Source organism: Stigmatopora argus, chromosome 19 (assembly GCF_051989625.1).
Source record: "Stigmatopora argus isolate UIUO_Sarg chromosome 19, RoL_Sarg_1.0, whole genome shotgun sequence".
Taxonomy (NCBI): Eukaryota; Metazoa; Chordata; class Actinopteri; order Syngnathiformes; family Syngnathidae; genus Stigmatopora; species Stigmatopora argus.
This window is the reverse complement of record NC_135405.1, coordinates 5034927-5054862: the sequence shown is the minus strand read 5'-3', so window position 1 is coordinate 5054862 and position 19936 is coordinate 5034927. Positions and strand designations below refer to the sequence as shown.

At 37.3% G+C, this 19936-nt stretch overlaps 1 protein-coding gene across 6 annotated transcripts in view; it reads right to left on the bottom strand.

Moving 5' to 3' along the window:
• Positions 1-19936, bottom strand: part of cdc42bpab (CDC42 binding protein kinase alpha (DMPK-like) b) — a 70207-nt gene that overhangs the window by 36375 nt on the left and 13896 nt on the right. For all 6 annotated transcript variants that reach the window (XM_077586436.1, XM_077586438.1, XM_077586437.1 and 3 more), the window contains exons 2-5: positions 11429-11520; positions 6090-6173; positions 5347-5442; positions 4555-4703 (exon numbers count right to left, since the gene is read on the bottom strand). In XM_077586436.1, coding sequence (XP_077442562.1) covers positions 4555-4703; positions 5347-5442; positions 6090-6173; positions 11429-11520 — 421 coding nt within the window. The remainder of the gene's footprint in view (positions 1-4554; positions 4704-5346; positions 5443-6089; positions 6174-11428; positions 11521-19936) is intronic.

Below are 19936 nucleotides of genomic sequence, written 5' to 3'. Positions count from 1 at the left end.
AATCAAAAAAATGCAAAGTAGGATCACAACTATTATTACTACATATCATACATGTTTTCAAGCCTATCCAAAAATAAAAGTACACAAGTACAATTATCAAGAAGTGTATTTATATAAATATTACAGTCATGGGAATATGAAAAGACTATTGTATTAATATCTATTGTGATCCTACTTCACGATTTCTCAATTATCGCGGCCATGTCTGCTCTACATCAACCGCAATAGTCGACGGACTACTGTATATACATATACATCGATCCATTTATCTATATTTTTAAACAAACAATATTGTAACCTAGTGCTTGAAAAGGCTTTAAGATGATTTCCTTCAAAGGAAGGGAATGGGACCATTAATGATCCCAAGAGACTGGGATATCACCATCCACTTGAATTGTAATTACCCTGGGGAAAACCGCCAGAATATCATTACTCTACTGAACCACAACCTTTGAATTTGAAAATAGACACTAAATTTTGTTTGGTGGATGAAAAGGTAATTATTGAACACCAAGAGCTAGGAATTAATTGAGTGGATGCGTTGCCATTTTCCTCAGTCTTATGAATGGGATACAAGCTTGTGTTCATGCTGCCAAACATGTTTATCTCACGCACTTTCTCAGGCGGGACCAGCCAGCCCAGGGATGTGCCTGGAAAAAGAAGAGCAATTCTCGAGCACCATAGGCAGAGAATAAAGAAAGGGAGGCCAAAAGACAGTACATGGGGGTGGGACGGTGGGGCGTTTCAACACTACACACACACCCCATCATTATTGTCCCAAACAGTCCACAAGGGGACTTAAAGGGACACAGCGTCATCCCCCCTCCATGATCTTTTTCCATTCCTTTCACTCGTCCATGTCTACTACTCCCACCAGCTCCCAAAGAAGCCCGTAGATAATACCATGCAATTAGTGGCTGCCCACTCACGTTCTTTATTCTCACATTTATCTACATTCAAAAAGTCGACTTCTTTCCATTAAAGGTCAACTGTAGGCCTACCAGAAACATTACCCCAGTCATTTATTTGTCTCGAAAGTTCTTTCATGGTAGTCATTTAATAAAAAAGCAATCTCCAACATGTGATGTGTTCTTTCAGAAAACATTAGAACAATGGTTCTCAACCTAGGTTCAATCGAACCCTAGGGGTTCAGTGAGACGGTCTCGGGGTTCGATAACATGCCCCACTTGACCATTACTGGCTGGAGATGATCACTTGACATTGTTTGGGCAATCATTGCTCCGACAAATTTATATACCATCTTGAATTTGAAGGAGAAAAAAAATCACATTTTATTTCACACTAAAGTATGGTTTGATGAATGCGCATATGAAACTGGTGGGGTTCAATGAATGCGCATATGAAACTAGTGGGGTTTGGTAGCTCCAACAAGGTTAAGAATCACTGCATTAGAAGCATGACTGTCAAGTAAATAAATTTATTTGTTTATATATATTTGTTTCACTTGTTGTTGCTTGACCCATTGACAATTGACCCAAACTATGATAACCTCAGACATGATAATACAAGCACAGCAGCAAAGAATCGGAAACAATTCTGATGTTACTTGGTGTTATTGGGGAACATGCATTGCGCCATTAGCTCACTGAGCTTGTCTGATATCAAATGTCCTGTGCAGCTGACTCTCATATTTTGGCAGGAATGGCCAACATGAGGTTCGCAAACCCCAGTGTGACCACAGCCAGTAGCTCAGTAATCAGATATTTTCCCAAGAAAGCCTAGGATAATTTTGTAATGAATGACAGTTTATTAAACTTTCCAGCAGTAATACTGACAGTTTACTTGCTTGTTAGCCAATTTTTCTCTAATTTTTGCTGCAATACTATTGTGTTCACGTGGGTTGAACAATCTAATATTTTTTCCAGGCAACGCTAAAATAGTGGTAGTTGACTAGAAAAATCACTGACATAATTTTTACAGTTGAGACGTTATTAATGAACGACTATTGTATATACTGTCTTTTACACTAAGAAAAAAAACAACCAACTGTTGATTTCAGCAAGGCATCTGCATTGTTGTCAAAACATACATCATTATATATATATATATATATATATATATATATATATATACATATACACATACACATGTATATACATATATACATACATAAATACATACACACAATTGAATGCTTTTACTGTCACTAATATAATGAAATATAAATATTTATATATATATATATATATTATAATATTTATATATACACACGCACACACAAGAACACACCCAGCAGAGCATTCCTTTAATACCGCAACCATGAGTACCATGATTGTGGCTATGAAAAGAAATGTCTTTTTAACCGTCTTCAGTTTCTGATTTGTCTGCCTACACTGTCATCATCAGTGGCTCTGCTTTCCCACCATTGCCCTCCTCTTTTCCGTCATTTTCCTTTTAAAAATATACCGCTTCTTTTTGTGGCTGCAACATGGTGTGTTCTGTCATCTGCACAGTTTTAAGCCTGAGCCTCTACTACCTTGAATTAGAAAGAATTAAACCAGCTACTGGTTTTTCTCACTGGTTTTGCTTCCCTATTCAAATAATTGCTTAAGCTTGTTAAACTACTGGTGATTTTAAATATTTATTACAACCAACAGAAATAGGTAAAAATGCTTGGGTCACACCTGCACAAGTAATAATTTGGCAATTCAAGGAGGGAAAAAAACACCAATAGTAACCATTTAATTAATCTTGGAAAATGAATGAAATCAGTCATGAAAGCAATTAAGCTCTCCTTAGTGTGCATTGCTACAGACCTAGGAAATCATAACGTGCAAGAGGTAAATTATGTATTTTTTAAATAAATGTTTTTACAACACTTCCCTCCATTAGGTGGAAAAATGACTCATGGCTGTAAATGTAATTCACATACATGCCAAATTTGTGCTCATGCAGCTTTAAAAGTGTAATAAGTGATCTAAACAAGTTTTCACTATGAAAATTGATGGGTCAAAAAGTCACGTATTGTTAACTTCACTCTACTAAACAACTGGGGGAAAGAAAATCTGCAATGTGCATTTTGAGGGTGACTAAAATGAATTTTTTCAAGAATTTGGTTATGGAGGATTTTACAAGCTGCACTTTGCAAGGATTTAAAAACATGTTTTGGGGAAAATAAACACCACCTCCAGTAAAGGAAATACTAAATATCTAAATTTTAATCAAATTTGATGGCTCTGTCAAGAAATCATTCAGACGCTATAATATATATGATATCACTTGATTAATTTCTGACCTCTGTCAAAAGAGGCAAAGCAGCTGCTAGTCGACTTTTGCATCTTTGGGAATTCTGACTGTCAATAGGTAGAATTACAGGGAGTACAGATTTATTTGGAAAATGAGTATTTTGACCACATCATCCTCTTTATGCTGGCAAGAAAGGGCCCAAAAGAAGAAAAACTAATGACATGGCCATCTTGTTCACCTGAGCTGAACCACATTTGGCCCCTCATCAAATTTGAGATTTACGAGGGAAAACAGTACACCTCTCTGAACATAGTCTGTGAGGGAGTGCTCGCTGCTGCACGCAATGTTGATCGTGAACAGATCAAAACAGTGATAGAATTCATGGATAGTTGACTTTGGAGGGTGCTTGAAAAGAAAGGTGGCTGTATTGGTCACTGATTGGTTTTTGAATGTCAGAAATGTATATTTGTGAATGTTGAGCTGTTATATTGGTTTCCCTGGTGAAAATAAAGAATTAAAAAGGGTATGTTTTTGTTAAATTAGCTAATAATTATGCACAATAATAATCACCTGCACACACAGATATCTTCCTAAAATATCTAAAACTAAAAAAAAAGCCAGACTCCAACTCCCAAAAATATTCAACTTTGCTATCAATGAGTCTTTTGGGTTGGTTAACATGGTTGGCGTTCAATAATAAAATTAATCCTAAAAAATACAACTTGCCTAATAATTCTACACTCCATGTAGATCTCTTTCTCATTTATATTTGCTTTCCTCCTGGTGTAGGCTCTAATGCACATGTGTCAAAGTGGCGGCCCGGGGGCCAAAACTGGCCCGCCGCATCATTTTGTGTGGCCCGGGAAAGTCAATCATGAGTGCCGACTTTCTGTTTTAGGATCAAATTAAAATGAAGAGTATAGATGTATATTAAATTTCCTGATTTTCCCCCTTTTAAATCAATAATTGTAATTTTTTAATCCATTTTTTCTGTGTTTTAGTTCAAAAATCATTTTGTCAAATCTAAAAATATATTTAAAAAAGCTAAAATAAACATTGTTTTAGATCTATAAAAAACTGAATATTCAGGGCTTTTAATCCATTTATTTAAAAAAATATCTAAATATTATATCTAAAATGGTCCGGCCCACATGAAATCGAGTGGACGTTAATGCGGCCCGCGAACCAACCCGAGTCTGACATCCCTGCTTTAATGCCTCCTTACAGTTTACAGTTTATTATTTTTTTCTGTGTTCATTAGTATTGCAAACAAAACAATGAAACCCTTATCTTAAATATTTGACACAGGTTTTCATCTAAGAATATACAATGTTCTCTGCCCCTCACCTGTGAACGTAGTTAAGCTGGTGAATGGAGTCGATAGCAAGTACCATTTCCGCCAGGTAGAATCTGGCCATATCCTCAGGCAGCTGGTCTTCAAATTTACTGAGCAGAGTGAGCAGATCACCACCCACATAGTAGTCCATAACCAGGTACTAGAATAACATTAGAGATAATTATTAATTTGAATCCTTAAAACATTAAATAGGAGATGAATTTCTGCAGAAACCAAAGTAAACAGCACCATCATTCAGAGTATAGCTACGCTGCAAAAATGCATACAATGTTATTTTTCTATAATTAGATAGATGACTAGACGGGCAGTACTCTTAGAGTCTCTGGGAGTGTCGCGAGTAAAGTACTTGTTGTGAGAATGTGGGAAATGGAATGACAAGAAGTATCGGCATTTGAACTCTGGGTCACAGGGCGAAAGAGAGAGGACGGTCAGGTTAAACGGCAGATGACAGCATAGTTTATGGCATCGAGGCTGGAGGTTGGCAAGTCTCACCCTCAATTGGATTAACAGGCCATTCATGTCTTTTATTTAGCCAGATGCATTCCCTGATTTCCTACAATTCTTAGTCATGTTATGGTTTGGGGCGGTAAATGAATGTGCAGGTCAGCAGCTTGCGGGTTATCTACCGTATTGAGAGATAGTATTGTGTTCTAAACAGAGATTGCTGAAAGAACCAGTGAAAGGACCAGATGCAGCTCCTCAATGGAAACAGAAACGACAGACAGTGACTCTTGAAGTTTGAAACGTGTCTTGTTAATACTAAAATTCTTATTGAAGCCTACCAAATTGTTATCATCTTGGAAGGCAAAGTGAAGGGTAGTAATCCACTGGGAGTCCCCATTCACCAAAACGTCTCGCTCCTCCCGAAAGCATGCCGTCTGCGGGTAGAAGAAATAGATTTTACAATACACAAAGGTAATGACAGAAAATAGAAACACTACATAGTGGGTACCAGCAGGTGGGAAACAATTTGTTCCAAGATGCTGGTCAAGTGGTAATGTGATGTCAAAATATTTGAACAAATACCAATTCATAAGTTAGCCTTAGCTATGAAACGACTCTCCCGAGAATGGGAGGCTATGTCTAGATTGGGAGTTGAAACTTCCCAGATAATGTTGAACTATTTCGCCAATTTCATCCACATGAGTTATGCAAATTTCCAATTATTTCATTTGATAATATCGGTTAAGATTGACAACTAAAACGATATCATCCAGCACTAGACATGCTCGAATTTGTAACAAGTTACTGTTTTTGGATTGAATTGGATTGGGTAACTTTATTCATCCCGTATTTGCGAAAATTTTGTTGTCACAGTAGCAAGAGGGTGAGAATGCAGATATAGGAAAGGCAGTTTAGACAAATGGATGTGACCAGTGAACTGGGATGACTAAGAAACTGTGGAACAAAAAGCAATGTAAGGAACATCTGATGTACAAAAATGAATGAATGAAATCTCATTGCATTGAAGGAAATCAGAATTTCCTCAATCAAAAAAAAAAACATTGCTGCGAATGACGCTTACCTCTGCTCGTTTCAGCATCTCCCACTTGTTAAGAATCTTCATAGCAAATACTTTGTCTGTATTTCTAACCTTCACAACTGCTACCTGCACACAACAGTAAAAGTGATAATGAATACGAATATTATAAGAACTGGAAAATAAATGTACGTAAACATCTGCAATATATCCCACCAGACCTTTTCGACTGTTCCACTAAGTGGCGAAGGCAACGAATTAAACATTTAAAATACAATAATGTTGACTGGGGCAAGGAGAAGGCCAAAAAAGATTTAACACTGCGACCTTTGCTCAAAGTGGCAAACTAATTCATTCTTTCATTTTCTGTAAAAAGTATCCTCACAAGGGTCACGGGGGTACTGGAGCCTACCTATGCCAGGTAACTGTGGGCAGTAGGCGGGGGGCGACCCTGAATTGGTTGCCAGCCAATCGTCAGGCACACGGAAATAAACAACCATTAATGGTCAAACGCATACCTCGGGAGAATTTAAAGTGTGTAACCAGCCTACCATGCATGTCTAAATCCAAATGGTTCTTATAGAGAAAAACAAAAAGCTGGGGTTTGGGATTGTCTTTGGCATGAATAAAAGGGTCAGTATTTGATCAATCAAAAGCAAAATGAGAAACTACCAGTTGAATAACTTGGAATAACATTAAATTCGTGCCACCTAAAGCAAACGGAAACAGTAAACAGCCAAATTATCTGTAATATTTTTCGCTAATTCAATGGAGTTGTAGAAAATATAAATTATGTACAACAATATGCGCAAAGTGAGCGTTAGTACAGGAACAACATTTGGAAAGGAAGCTAAACACTGTTTGACATGCACATAATGGAAAAACATAACCTCATAAAAATAGAAACCCACTCCAGGTAGACAATTGTCAATGTTGAGCCTCCTTCACTAGATAGCTATGGCTGATTTTTTTAGGTATCTTTATGATGGAAACATTTGAGCTGAAAAAAACTGTTTTAAATACAAGTAAATAATTTTAAGAAGTTTTTCACTTTGTATGACAGATGGGAATCCAAGGAAAGAAACAAACAGAAGCTCATGCAACAGGGTCTGTAGTCTATTAAACGAGTTGGGGAATGTTGTTAATGCAATAGAATGATAACATTCTTGCAGTGTTTGGATCCCCCTGTAGAGGAAGCGAAGAAGAGGGGAGGACGGGGGCAGACTGCACTGTTCTTGGCAAAGCCTTGGTGTTTTTGTCTCTTGTCACTATAGTTGCTTCTTGTTGTCCACCCCATCATTTTTTACCATCTTATTCCTAGAATTATTGATTCCTTTAAATACATTTAAGGACAGATTATTTACTTAAGGAATACGTAAAACAGTCTGATTTCCAGACATGTTTCCCATTTGAACCTTGCAAAAGCAATGATTTATCAACATGTTCAATACATTGCACCAAAGGTTTGTACTTCGGAATCATAAATATTTATCATGAGAAAACAGTCAAAATTAATCAGATGCTTTCTTAAAAGCCACATTATATTATTTTTAATTATTTTTAAACAGAGTTAACATGTTTTTCATCATCTAAAAGTAACCATGTACCACTGAGTACCTTAGTTGAACCTCAAGAATTAAAAAGCGGCGCTTCTTCTTTGGAGGGAAAGGAAAAGGAGGGACCGTCACCTTCGAGGGGATAGTTTAGTTTTTTTACGTAAAAAAGATGCTGTTGTATGAAACCGTTTGTTTTAACCTGTTTTTGGTTAGAAAAAAAACATGACGAGAAAATGATTCGACTATCTTTGTGTTTGTTTTGCTTCTAAATGGTTCCCCCTCATCCACAACATATATCGAAGGTTACGAGGGTGGGGAAAAATTGTTGTCTGCCAAATCACTAACTTTTAAAAAGTGGCTGCAATTGAGTTATTAGTGATGCAAATCCCAGGAATTATAAATGTTGTAAAACCTTACCAGGACAAAGGGGGTTACTTTATAAGACCTTTTCACCACATAATTGTCACTGTTCAATATTATTTTGATGACATGAGGGCTGTGTGTAAAGTAAAGAACCCCTAACCCTGCACTGTGTTTATGAAGTCTGACAAAGCACCAATCGAATCATTAATGTTAATAAAGGGAAAAATGAGTTCAGTAGTCCATTTATCAGATTAGCTCCAAAGCTGCATGTGGGTACTTGCACCACCAGCCGAACCACTGTTAATAATAAGCACAATCAAAATATCACATCTACATTCCTTTTTAAAATGAGTTTTTGTTTTTGCACTCTTTTCCTGTATCTTCTGTCTGTAGTAAGGTCAAATATTTGTCTGGTGGCTCAAAGCTTTCAAAATAAGGATTTTTCTATCATTCGCCCCGTTTTCAGATTCATGTTAGGGCAAAATAAATTCGGAGCAAACGACATGTCTGCCTGATTGCAATCATTACTGCAATCCAAAATAACGAAGTACATTATCTTGGAATGTAATTTAATGGTGAATGCCCACTAATTGGAACCTGACCAAAATATATTGTAATGGGAAAAGGGGCCTCAACTAATAAAACCTCAAGCGTTTAACCGCTGCTGAGCATGACACCACTCAAAACTTGATCACATAATAATGCAAACCTTACAATCTGACAAAGCCTGTTGAGCAAACATCCCTGTGCTATAATGTTGCTTTTTAGTAGACACTACTTCGCAAAAACAATGAAAAAAACATGTAATCGTTTCTGAACTTGTAACTATGCATCAAAGAAGGCCTGGAAAGAACTTTGACTTTAGCGTGATATTGCATTTGTAATAAAAAGCAATGTGTCCATATCTTTTAAAATCTTATATTGCCAGCCTGTCTAGATTCTAATCAATACATTTGGTGTGACAAAGTAAGTTCTAATTGCATAGCTACATGGTGCAGTAAAGGAATAATCGTATTTGGTGATTAGCTAAATGGAATGTTCCCACATGGTAGCACCTTTTAACAAGTCTCAATATAAGTGAGTAAACTGTGAAAAAGACATAGGAGACACATGACTCACGCATGCACAATTGCACATACCAGAACTTGCTGGAGAGACTCAAGTTTAGCGTTTTGAATTGTAGCTAGGAAAAAGGCTGACAGGCATTTCTAAATGTTTATGCATTCATCAGTCAATTGTGCTATATGCTATCCATCCATCTATACGGTCTTTATAATTTTCCTCAGAATATTTTTTCAAAGCAGATTTATCACAAGCTTGTAGGCCAACTTTCATGACTTTCATTCAGTTAGAAGCACAATACAGACGCTCCCCTACTTACGAACGCAATTGGTTCCGAGCGATTGTTCATAAGTTGGTGCTATATTTTGTATTATAATTTATGTTTAAGGCCGATATAAGTATATTGAAGGTTTATATAAGTGCATTTGTATGTTTAAGGCTTGTATAAGTAACACGCATTGGTTTGTACTGAATTTTTTTTTTTTAATAAAATGGAGAGAATATGTACAGTACTGTAGAGAGAGAGAGATTTATGTATTAGAAACTGGCCAAAAGAAGCGACCTAATGATGATTGCACAGTTTTCTTCTTTTTTTCATCATAAATGATGCGGTAGCACTGTATGGCATCATTCAATTGATTTGCAAACTTTGTGCAACGTTCAATATTTGGGTCCTGCTGCTGGATCTTTCTGTTTATAAATGGTACTGAATGTGCAACGCTCACCACTCTCACGCGCATCAAGCTTCGTTATTATTGCCACTCGTTTCAAATGAAATGGCTTGTCTCTTCCTTGCAACTCCCTCAATAGAAGCCTTTAGCTTTTTGCCAACCATATTCAATATTGGATGCATGAGATATTTAATGATACAAATGAAAAAGGTTCTTTGCACACTGGAGATACATTCACGCACTTCCGCATTGCAACAAAGAAGAAGGTAGATGCTGGGTGAGCTGAGCTCTCACAGCGCCAGGCGTCGGTATTAGCGGCGGAAAGAAGTACTACTCCGAAAAAGGCGCGAAATACAAAATTGGACTTGCGAACATTTTTGGACTTAAACGCAATTTGCAGACATGTTCGTATGTACCGTTGTTCGTAAGTAGGGGAGCGTCTGTATGCAATTTTCACGATTTGTTGAAGTCAGTTAACCTTCCGTGTTTGTAACGTGATTTTATTTAGGTGTAAGGTGACTACAGAAAATGCCAATTCTTCTTTGTACAAATATGTTGTCACCATTTAAGAAATAATATGCAGGAAAATGAAATCTCAGGAATCAGTCAATTAGGCCATAAAACCATTGAAATTTAAATAAATAATTCCTATCTTTAAAAAATGGAGTAAGGACTTCACAGACAATACACATTTCTGTATTCTCAAACTTTTATGGGCATGTCACAAAAAAGTAACTTTTTGTACTTGACTACTTATTTATGTTACCACTTATTCAAATTGACGACCCTATGTTGACTCCCTATCTATGTTCACTTATTTAATTATTACTTATTGATTTTTTTATGCGTGCACTTCATGGTGAACCTTTACATCTCATATTTGTATAATAATGACAATAAAGGCATTCCATTAAATTCAACGTTTTAGCTCCACTTTGAGTGCTGCTTACCACCATAGTTTAAAAAGTTCAAGAATCATCAAGAGAACATGATCAATGTTATCTGGTTTCTTCTATTTAGCACTTCTTCAAAAAAGGTAATAGAATACAAATACTAGCTATGCGGATAGAATTGCACTTCATCTTTTGAGCATCTGGGAGCATGTTTGTACATGCCAGCCGAGTGGGTCCAAATAAGCAAAGGAAAGTAGTCCTGAACAGTCATCTTAGAAACAACTGACTTATGTATCATACTTCAATATTTTTTTTATTCTTTAGAGTTTGCATGTTAGGAAAATAATATAAAACCATTATGATTGCAATACACAGATGATCTTTTACCAGGAAGAACAAAATGAGCAAAGAAGGTTTTAGAGGACAGTTTCACAGGCACTTTAATCCTATGAAGAGCTTTTAGCAAGTGGAGTCATGTTCAACCATTTTGTATAGCGAACTACTCCAGGAATGCAGAAGAAAGCAGCCCACTATCTGACTTATTTGCCTGTTGTAGCTTAGTAATTAAAGTACGCCATAATATTATTTTACGCATAAGTATTGTCTCAGGATGGTGTGCCTGGTGGAACAAGTTTCAGATTGGAGTCCATCTCTAGTCAAAGCGGATAGGTGACAAAAAAGTGGATTTGACACGAGTAAGGAAAGGCTTCAAAACTGACCCTTGACACTTGTTTCTTCAACTAAACAGGGAGGGAAACCCCAATTGCAAGCTGAGAACATTTGCGGTAGTAGCCTGTTGCTAGGTGGTATTTGATGCACAAAAAAAAAAAGAAACGTACCTCTCCAAAAGCTCCACGTCCTATCACTTTGAGGATTTCAAAGTCTTCTTTATGCAGCCGCATTTGCTTCACTTTGGAGGTAAATGGTTTGGCTGTAGGAAAGAAGAAGCAAAAGCTCAAGTTCATTGAAATATGTTATGAATACGTTGACTTTTACAATACTTCATTTGCATAACATGAATTTTTGAAAAATATAAATGGTCACATTACAAAAGAGATTGCAATGATTTTTTGCAGGTATCTCATTCATATAAATATCAATGACCTAATACGAGAAAATTGTGAGACAGCTCGGTAGCACAGAATTCAAAAATGGTTATTTTAAAGCCAGCGTTGAAAAACACAGTTAGTTAATAGATAACAAAAATCATCCCTTGTCTTTGGAAAAACAATTTTCACCCATAAAAACTACCCCCTGGTGTATAAGATCCCAATATGCAAAATTTGAAGAGGCTGCATGTTGAGAAGGAAAAAATTGTATTAGTTTTATTAACATTTATTTGCAGCCAACTAATTTCACAACATGCAGCTGGTTGGCTGCATGCATATATAAACTGAAAAAAAGATAGTCTTTGTTGACATGTTTTAGAGAGTGCACACTTAGTTTTTGCAAAGACATTGCACTACAGCGCAGCAAGTAAATAAATTCCAGAAAAAGTAAATCTGTATGTATGTGAAAGTTAGAAAAATCATTACAGGTGAAAGTTTGTTAGGTGTCCAAAACACTACATCTATCCATGCCTTCTAAACTTGTGTGTGCATGGGTGTGTTCAATGATTTTATGGCACCACTGGCGTTCCGGAAAATGACATTTTCACACTATGAAAGAGGGGGAACGCCTTTGGAAAAATTAAACAAACACAGCAGGTCGGTAAGTGCTCACTCTTAGTGGAGTCATAAGGGGCTGACGACATAGGTGAGCTGCTATGACTGCTGCACACATCACTAGATACGGTGTACCTCGGCTAGTTCACTCTGTTTTAGCAGGAAAATTACTTGGCCGTGTTGTTCAATTCCCTTTGGGCCAGTCAAAAAAAAAGATTAAACACACTTTTTATTGAGCAGAACAGGTAGAAAGTCTAACATATACAAGCACGGCAAACTCGCAACATTGCACAAATGTGTTCACATCCAGTAATGTGGAAAGTAATCAAAAACTATTGTGGAAAAAACAATGTAGTGGACTAAAAACAAGGTTATATAATAGTGAGTTTTGAACTGTCTGTCAAGCTAACATAAAAAAGATTGACACACTCAAGACTTCCCTTTAAGATTAAAATGAGTTTTTTGTTGAAATAAAACGTGTTAAAATGGCGATGAATACACTTCTTAAAACGAGATGAATGATAACTTTAGTGGAAGCCAGGTGTTTATGTACACTGTGGAAAACATTTAATTTTTTTGTCCCCATGTCTGAAGTCAATTAAGTCTTAACCTCTTTCAGTTCAGCCCCAAGTACCATAACAATTTAATCTTTTCTAATTTGATCTTTTTGAAATGTCAAAATCATGAATCAATAGAATTTATTTCTCCGAGGTCAAAGGTTTGGGTCAAATGCTTTAGGTAGTATCCTTACACAAATTTTTTGATGGGATTAAGATCATGGTTTTGTGTTGGCCTCCCCAATACATTGAGAGTTTGGGATTGCAGCTCAGGCACGTTATTAATAACAAAGTGATCTGAAATGAAGAACACCAACATCTAAGGGAAGCCTTAACAAGCACCTGTGACAGGTCGTAAATAATAACCGAGCCTGTCGGGACCACACTTAAAATCTGATGAGACCTTAAGGATGGTTAATTGAGTCAGATATGCATGTTTGAACAAAGTATGAGCATTGCGGTGGGCGCATTTCAATGTTGCTGTACAAACAAGACATTGGTCATACCTACAGGAAAATAACAGACTGGATTAAATCTTACTCTCAGCCGATCTACCAGTAGTACCTTGGCAATCGACATAATGAGCACCGCTGACTTAGACCTTGATCATGGTTGGCAGGCAAATTTTCATTTTTTTAGGCCATCCAAATTTAAAGGAGATGACACATTTTTAGTCTGAAGAGTCACAGCACAGAAATCCGATTTCTGAGAGACAGATTGAAACCACATGCAGGAGGTAGTTTCACATCCAATATGGTAGTAATCTCTCAGATGGGTCAATAATGTGATTCAGACTGAACAGGCCCCATTGCAATTTGGACAAATAAATGAACAGAGGACGAAAACACATTGGAAACAGATATACCTGCAGTTTGAACCCAGCCTTAGTGCAGTTGACATTGTTACAGTTCAGTAGCGTAGATGGTTGAAATTACCATTTTTGTTAACCCCAAAGTGGAGAGGTCCTGCCTGCAGTTGTTTTGTGAAATTGAATTTTCTCAACAATAGATTTTGAAATTGTTAGCAGAATAGACAAAGATTCCAAAAGCTTTTTATATACAAATGAGTGCCTCAAGATATGAAAACGGCCAAGTTACGAAATCCCCCATAAAGTAAATTCGTTTCCTTACCCGTTATTTTATTTTGAAATTGGCGCGGATGCATTGATTCTCACTTTAGAACCTCGCTACACTCTACTGGGCTCTCATTGGCTCTCACAACAACCATTATCCATGTTTTAAGGCTCTCTCATATGGACTTTTGACCGCCGTTCGTCGTCACAGAGTTCTGAGGGTGTTTGTTGAGTTTTTCCAAGTGTCAATAAAGCAACTGCTTCTGTTTTTATCATCATGCCTCGCAAGAAAATTACCAGTGTAAATGAAAAGAAGTGGTCAGCGAGGAGGACAATGACGAGTAGTCGAGGGGCATAAAAACGAACTTCAGAGTTAATGAACACTCAGCAATACAGAGGGACGAGGAGGAAGCAGTGACCATTCCAACATTCTGTTGCCCACCGTTACCTTCCTTTGGTTCCCCTACGTTTCAACACGGATAGATTTTGTATAATAGTTATTCATTTAAGATATTAATAATACCGTGGAACGAATTAGATAATTAACATATAAAGTACAGCTCTACTTACAAAATATTCAAGTTTCAAAAAAATTCTGGAACCAATTAATTTCATCAGTAGAGGTAAGACTGTATTTGGCAGATAATCCAGTGTGTATTTCCTCAATACACTCATTTGGAAGTTCACAAAGACAAATTTTAGCCACAACCTCAGATACTGCTCCCGCAACCTTTGTCGCTGTCATCCTGATAATTAAGGGTATTTTTCTTTAAACTTATTAGGAAGACTACTGGGCATTCATACTTTACACACCCTCTCTTTTTTCTCTAAAGTGTGTAGACAAAGTACTTTAGCAATGATTGTGGCAAGCATGAACTTTTATCTGATTTAATTCCTCATTTAATGGATTTCTGGGCAGACAATGAAAGGCGCTAGGAAGAGAAAAACCTGATTAGTAAGTTGAGTCAGGATCCACCACATGAAATGCTTTTTCATCTTGAAGGCCAGAGGTCTTATCCACAAGACAGTACACAAGAAAATATGTGCACATCCATCCAATAATATCTAGATTTTCACATCCAAACCAGATGAATTCTGAGCTGTTGTCTTTGATCTCTGGAGAGATTCTATAGTCAAACAAATATTTCTAAAAAACGGTGTCTAAAGTCAGGTGGGATAGGCTCCAGCACCCCTTGTGACACTTGAGGATAAGCGGTTCAGAAAATGAATGAATGAATGATCGAGAGATTGAAAACAGTTTGAACAGAAGGTTGTTTACTGAAACAGACAGTAGTGAACAACCTGTTACTGACATACAATGTATTATTGGAATTTTTATTGTAAGTGGGAGTGGTTAGGTAAGGTCATGCAATTAACTATAATCCACATTTATACAGCCATTGACGTGTCTGCTTCACAGCCAGTGAGGTGAGACTGCGGCTCTTTATGTTTTTGGGACGGGCTTAAAACAAACAAATACCATCCAATTTTGTAATCCATCTTTACCTGCTAGCAAAATACACAGGGAGACCATAACATAGGAACAGTTGCTAAGACAAGGTGTGGCTTGAACCACTGGCAATGATTGGGAAAGTGTCAATACAAACTGTGCATGACTGAAGCCCTTTGTTTGCAAGAGGTTTTGCAATGACTGCAACTGGAGAGTCAAGATTGGAAAAAGATGACATGTCAGTCATAAGTCGGTTAATGCATTACACTATGGGAAAGTCATCTCCATGCAGGCATGCAACAAGCATGAATATGTATGGCTACGTTTGCAAACTACGCAGACAAATATACAGTCATGTCTGGCCTCAGGAGCCAGCGAAACTGGAAAAACGTGAGTGACGCCAAACTTAGCTAAGTAACGCTGTAAACTTCAAAATCCAGAGCACTAATGTGGCCCATTTTTCTTCATGAAAATTTAATATTTTTGTGCAGTTACAGGCTAATGTGTTTATTTAGCTCAAATGGCACAATTATGTGACATTTTAGTACATTTTTCTGGGTTGGTTTAGTTCAAGTTAGCACAAAAGCGGTTGTTTCATTTTTGCAAAGAGCAAAGGGAAGATCAGCATTGAGCAGTTAATAAGGATGCATGTATTTGTGCATGTGCCGTACTAGTTTGAACGGATCCACAGTACTATTGCGGTCTTAGATTGGAGAAATTCCACTATTAAGTTGAGAAAGAGTCTCAAAACCTTCGACCAAGGGTGTAGGCACATGGATGACCAGGCAGAAGTGTTGAGCGACAAAGTATTGTTACACTCAACTTTTCACTTTTTGGGGAGAATTACTATTGGCTGGATAAGACACTCTGGTAACACATTCAAATTTGCCCTTCGAAGAAGCGTGAGAATATTGCGACTGCTGGTTTATCGCTACCTACCACGTGTCTTGGATGTGTTTTGTTTTAACATTAGTCACATTTTAAAATGTCACCTGTCCTAGTGTCAGACTAACATGTTAGCAAGGAAACGGTCTTCCCTTCTTGTTCCTCATTAGGTTAACACATTTGTTGTTTAAGGGTGCTTCCATTTAACATTAGACTGTTTAATATATGCTTGGACTTGAATGGCCCTTGACAACTCTGCAAAGAAATCCAACATAATTATATTGCTTTTTGTATCAACATGACCAGCACCAAAACACAACAAATCCAACAGAACCGTGCGGGATTGTTTGTGCTTTACTATTGATCTTTCTGTAAAGGAAACAGCATATGCTGGATTTCTTGTCATGACATGAAGGGGTGTTCATGTTTGTTAGGAATTACTTGTTCAACTGGTGGGGCAATTGAGAAATTAGTATTTTTTTACATTATGATTAGTTCATGTTATCGATCCAAGAAGAATGTTAAAATATTATATAAATAATATATAAAAATATTTCTGCGATAATAAACTCCACTGGAAGGACTAACATGACAATGCTGGCTGTTCCTTGTCTGCGGTCAACTGTTAAACTACAACAGAAAAGAAAATGATTGTGGGATAACTCAGGGTGAACGTAAGGAAAGAGAACAGGGATTGATTGAAAAGCCGTCAGGTTCAACTCATAACAGAAAGCGATATCGGATAGAGCAGTGAGCAGTTGAGCCAGTTACAGTAACTGTCCAATCCTTATATTCACACACTACAACTCAATTCCCACTTCCATAGTGGGATTGGAGGGACATCTGGAAGACATCACGAATATTATTTACACCACAGTGAGGTAACGACACAAAAATGTAGTTTTCAAGAGAGACGAGGGGAAAGAGAATGAGAGGGGTGACTCTTCAGGATTAGCCAAATGCAGGGAAAGAAACCTGTGCGTGGCCTTTCCCTGCGTCATGACTAGACCACTGGAAGGAATAAAATTCATAATCCAGATTTTTTAGACAAAGAAATAACAGAGGGGAAATAGTACATCCATCATACAAATGAGCAAAATTAATGATCTATAAGATTTCAATACAGCCATGACATTAGGAAGATTTAATTGAGTAAATCAGCAAATGTTCCTAATACTGTATTTTCCCCCAAAAAACAATCAATTTCATACATTTTTATTTGCCACCTAAAATTCAAAGAGATTCGCTATACTGTTGTTTTCTTCTGAGACCTCATGGTCACACACAACGAGGCTGTCCATTTAATTTCCGTTATTCAGTTAAAAACATCCGAGTCATTTTGCACTGCACCCAACAACTTCAGTATCATGTTCTCGCGCGTTTTACTGTCAAAAGCATTTAGTTGTTGCATAGTTCTTCACCCTGAAATCAGCAGGTCCCCAGCGGTTTCCAGATGAATGACATTTAAATCACTTTTTGAGAGATGAATAAGCATGTCAAAGTCGCCAAGATCAAAATGAGAGACTTCTTAAAATGGTAGGTGTCATGTTGTTTTAGGTATGCAGATACTTGAATCATATCCAGTAAACTATTTTCAAAACAGATTTGAAAATAAAAAAAGGCTACTTTGTCAAAGCCGGCCGGGGTTTCTCCTAACAGATGTGTTTATGACCTGATAAAAGGTTTTTGTGTCTCACTGTCTCTGAAATGACAGCTGTGTGAACACTGCAGGCAGAGCCAGAGGGTCCAGACAGGAACCCCAACACCCATTTGACTAAAATCATCGATAACCAACCGATATGAGTGAAGAGCAAAATTGAGGCCAATCCCTTCAACAAATGCAGATGCAATGAGTTTGATATACCGTAATTACTCGAATATAACGCGCACTCGAAAATAACACGCAGGTATAACTTTGGGCCAAAAAAATCTGGAAAAACGCAGTACTCGAATATAGTGCGCACCTAAAATTTCCCGCTGACGAAAATCAGAAATCTTACCTTTTTTTCTTCGTTTCACGATTGTTTTGTTCAAACAAATTTATTCATTAGAATCCTTCAAATGAAAAGTTCCTCTCTCTCTTTGTCTGTCCTCTCATACATCTCTTCGTTGAGAATCCTATCAACGTCCACGCTTCCTTCATCCACTTCCTCTTCCTCCCACAACACATCATCCGATTGGCTTTACGAGATGACGTAAAATCCGTGCGTCAAAGTGAGTTTGACAATGCTTTTTTCGATCGAAAATTTGTAATTTATTTTAGTTATTGATTATAACACTGAACTGAGAGAGGGTGAACTGAGACGGGTACGAGGCTAGAGGGGGGCAGTGGTGGTCTCGGCTTTACGAGATGACGTAAAATCCGTGCGTCGGCTTCACGAGATGACGTAAAATCCGTGCGTCGGCTCTACGAGATGACGTAAAATCCGTGCGTCAAAGTGAGTTTGACAATGCTTTTTTCGATCGAAAATTTGTAATTTATTTTATTCAATTCAATTTCAATTCAATTTATTTGGCAAGAAAAAGCACCAGGCTAAGGGCCATGTAACAAGACACCAAAAAAAAAAAAAAAAAAAAAAAAAAAAAAAAAATTAGTTTTTGATTATAACACGCACCCCCAACTATTGGAATTTATTATTTTGCAAAAACCTGCGTGTTATATTCGAGTAATTACGGTATTTAGTGGCTATTTGTATTGCTAAGGTGAAAGAATTACTTGGGAACCGTGTGGATATTTGTTGTGAATATTACACGCAAATTGAAAAGGTAGCACAGGTGCTTCTGTCGGCTCCCACTCTCACTAGGCACTTTGAGAACATTGACACTCAATTGTTGGAGAATACTAAAAAGTCAGTTGTCTCCAAATTAATCTAGGCTAGTGAGTCTCGGTGCAGAAAAGCTTCCACCAACTCAATATTACCGTGAGCTATATTTCTTATGCTTTTAACATTTATTTTATGTCATTAGTCATACCTTGAATGTTGGCAACTCTGGTGAAACAGAAAACGACAGATAAATGACTCCTGTCTAATTTTCGCCTGGTTTCCTGAGAACAACTAACTTAATGTCAGCATTCTAGGCCTGATCTAAAGAGCCTAAACAGCACACAGGATGAATTTTCAGTAACCCAGACAACATTTTTAAAGCCCTGTGGTTTATTTAACTTGGCAGAGTATAGAAGAATGTAGAAATAGTGTTAACATCCATAAAGACTTGTTAAATGTTATGATTGGGCAGTTTAAAGTCCACAATCAGCATATCCACCCTATCCATGTTCAAACAGCAACATGTCACAACACTCTGACACATTTTAGCTAACTTTCCAAAAGTCTTTTCCTGGGTACATCATCTATATTCATGCGCATATGGAAAGATGGGCTTTGGTTCTTGTTGTTACTATGTTACAGTCGCCTGTGCCTGATGCGGATAGCACAGTAAAGACTGTACCATTTAAGGGTTTGTATCATCATTGCCACCCATTGCTATAAATAGATCCACCCATTAGTATGACAGCATTCACAAGGCTTTTGTTATGACCTTTACGACAAGAGGAGCGGAGATGGCATGATAACATTACCAGGTGGTCATTCATACCGGAAAACTATAAGAGTGAAAGAAAAAAAATCCTGACAAACTAAGAGAGGAATTCTCATGGAAAGGGGACGCTTGGTCACATTGGTTATGTTCCACACAGAATGACTGCCAACCAGTGTGTAGAC